Below are 2,842 nucleotides of genomic sequence, written 5' to 3' on the forward strand. Positions count from 1 at the left end.
TCTGCTAAGCCTCTGACTATCCCTTACCGGGTAACACGAGAGTCATTAGGAGTTTTTGTTGTTGTTTTTTAATGTTTAATGCTCCATAGGGCAGCACATGTAAGATAACTCCTGCAGCAGTGGTGTCCCAGGAGCTGTGGGAGGAGGAAGCCACGGCAGGCTCCTGTGGGTGACCTGTTGCTGTGTTTGGGAAGGTGTTGCAGGGGTGCCCAGTCTGAGGCGTGTCCTGGGGAGCAGGGGATGGCCATGCAGCTGGAGGCCAGCACCGACACCTCAGCAGAGGAGGAGAGCTTTGGGCCACAGCTCATCGCCCGCCTGGAGGTAGGGAGGAGACACCCCGAGAGGCAGCTCCCCAGAAATCTGCTGGTCTCTTTCCTGAAACACAACTTTCATCTGAAAACTGTGCTGCTAAATTCTTACATGTCTTCTGTCAAAAAAAAAAAACACCAAAACAACACAAAACAAACCCCCAGCCTCTTAATAGTGATGTTCTCAGTTACATCCCCTTGCTGTGTACCCTTTCCTGGCAGGTGCTGGTCACCTCCAGCACCTGTTACACCAGATGTTACCTTCTGCCTCTTCTGCACCCTCTGTGTCGTTAGTAGCTTATGCAAATGTTACAGTGCTCAAGGATTTTAATTTTTCTAGTTCTTTAAGTGAATAGGGAAGTACCATCCAGTGTGCTGACCTGTGATACCAGAGTTGGGTCCAAGTCTGCTGATGCCAGTTGAAGGCACTCAGTGGAACTTGGATCAAGGTATTTGTGTCTCAGTGTGTCCTGTTTTTCTCCTCTCCTTCAGCAATGTGGCATAAATGCAAATGATGTGAAGAAACTGGAGGAAGCTGGATTCCACACCGTGGAGGCTGTTGCTTATGCACCAAAGAAGGAGCTCCTAAATATTAAAGGCATCAGTGAGGCCAAAGCTGACAAAATCTTGGTAAGGGTGTTTTGGAAAAGCTTTGACCCAAGATAGTAACGAAGTTTTATTTCTAGTGGCTTAAAATGGTGATTTTGGGAGGTCTCCATTAATAACATGCTGAATGACATGATACATCCATGATGTATGGACACTTACACAAAATGGATGTTGGGGCTGTTTCTCTGGGCAGGATTTTGGTTCTCTTCAGAGGTACCAACTAATTGGTCTATAAAAATAAAACATTTACATCAAATTATATGGTGCTTCTCCATTTCCCAGCATAGAAAATGATGCTTTTAATGGCCAGAGGGGTAAATGAATGGGATGAACTCTCCTGGCACTGACTAGTTTGGTTTTCTTCAGGCTGAAGCAGCAAAGCTGGTTCCAATGGGCTTCACCACAGCCACAGAATTCCACCAGCGAAGGTCAGAGATTATCCAGATCACCACTGGGTCCAAAGAGCTTGATAAACTCCTTCAGGGTAATAGTTCTATTTCTCTTTATTGATCAGACTTCGTTATCTGCTGGTTTTCCCTGTGAATGTCCTCCTTGCACAAAACCACACAGAGCACAGGAGTTCCTGGTGGATGGAAATCTCCTCCAGTGCTGCTCTCTTGTACCACAACTGATTTTCTTTTAAAAGCTGCAGAAATAGTTTTGAAACCTTTTGCTCATGATGCAGCAACCAGAGCTGTTAACTTTGGATGTTTCTAGTTTAGTCTGTGGCTTATTTTGTGAACTCTGTGGCCTTTTTTTAAATCATTGTTATTTTCCCTTCAGGAGGAATAGAAACAGGGTCCATTACAGAGTTGTTTGGGGAGTTCCGCACTGGGAAGACCCAGTTGTGCCATACCCTGGCAGTGACCTGTCAAGTGAGTGTCTGCTTGTTAAAATCAAGTATTCAACCACACAGCTCTTGGCTGTTTGCTGAGTTGCAGTTTTCTCCACCAACACAAATGTGATGTGATCAACAGCTGGAAAGAATGGGAGTATTTGCAGCACCCTTGGCTCCACCTGCAGCTTTCTAGGATCCTCTGTGTTGTGCTTTATCTGCCTGCTGGAGTTACTTTAGCAGTAATTAAGCTTCTGATGGCTTTTGCCTGTTTGACATGTTCTGTGAATTGATTTTTTCTTTCCTTCCCTCAGTACTCTGACAAAACCTAACAGACATTATTAGCCTTGTAGCCTAGGTCTGAAATGCAGAGAAGTGTTTGCTCTCTCTTCAGATGCTCTGGCTGCAGAGAACCTTTCTTGTCACCAGGAGTGTTGAAAAGGGAAAAACTGCTGGATTCAGGGAGTTCTTTTGCATAGCTCCCTTTTGTTCTGATCAGCTCCTAATCCTACTTCCCCTGGCTTCTCTGAAGGCTTTCAGCTGGCTCTTGCTGTCAGGAGAGCAGTCTGGAGGAACCTTTTTTTCTAGTCTTAGCTTAGAGAAACAATAGCATGTATTACTTTCTAGAGGCTGCTATTTCATAAAATACTGGAGACTTTGGGCTTAATTTGATCATTTAATTAACGCCTCGTGCACCTAAATGAGCTCCAGGTTCAGCACCTCCCCTCTAGGTGGGTGTCAGAGATTGAAAAGGGGGAATCTTCCTTCTCACCTCTCCCAGAGAAGCGTGAGTTCACTCCCAGTGGCCCAGCAGGTGTGGTGTGGGCTGGGGGCAGCAGGCAGCAGGGGGTCTCACTGCTCCCCGTGCTCTGCCCTGCAGCTGCCCATCGACCGGAGCGGCGGCGAGGGCAAGGCCATGTACATCGACACCGAGGGCACCTTCCGCCCCGAGCGCCTGCTGGCCGTGGCTGAGAGGTGAGTGCTGGGGCTGGGGGGGTCTGCTGCTGCCCGGGGAGGGCACTGCCTCTCCTCAGATCCCCCAGAGGTGAGTGCTGGGGCTGTGGGGCCTGCTGCGGCCTGGGGAGGGTAC

General features: G+C 48.0%; 1 protein-coding gene across 1 annotated transcript in view; it reads left to right on the plus strand.

The window, feature by feature from the left end:
- Positions 1-240: 240 nt before the first annotated feature.
- Positions 241-2,842, plus strand: part of RAD51 (RAD51 recombinase) — a gene marked incomplete at its 3' end in the record, with an annotated part of 3,858 nt that continues 1,256 nt past the window's right edge. The window contains exons 1-5 of the mRNA XM_008939780.1: positions 241-321; positions 801-938; positions 1,284-1,401; positions 1,701-1,792; positions 2,633-2,727. Coding sequence (XP_008938028.1) covers positions 241-321; positions 801-938; positions 1,284-1,401; positions 1,701-1,792; positions 2,633-2,727 — 524 coding nt within the window. The remainder of the gene's footprint in view (positions 322-800; positions 939-1,283; positions 1,402-1,700; positions 1,793-2,632; positions 2,728-2,842) is intronic.

This window comes from Merops nubicus, unplaced genomic scaffold (genome assembly GCF_000691845.1).
Source record: "Merops nubicus isolate BGI_N331 unplaced genomic scaffold, ASM69184v1 scaffold34904, whole genome shotgun sequence".
NCBI lineage: Eukaryota > Metazoa > Chordata > Aves > Coraciiformes > Meropidae > Merops > Merops nubicus.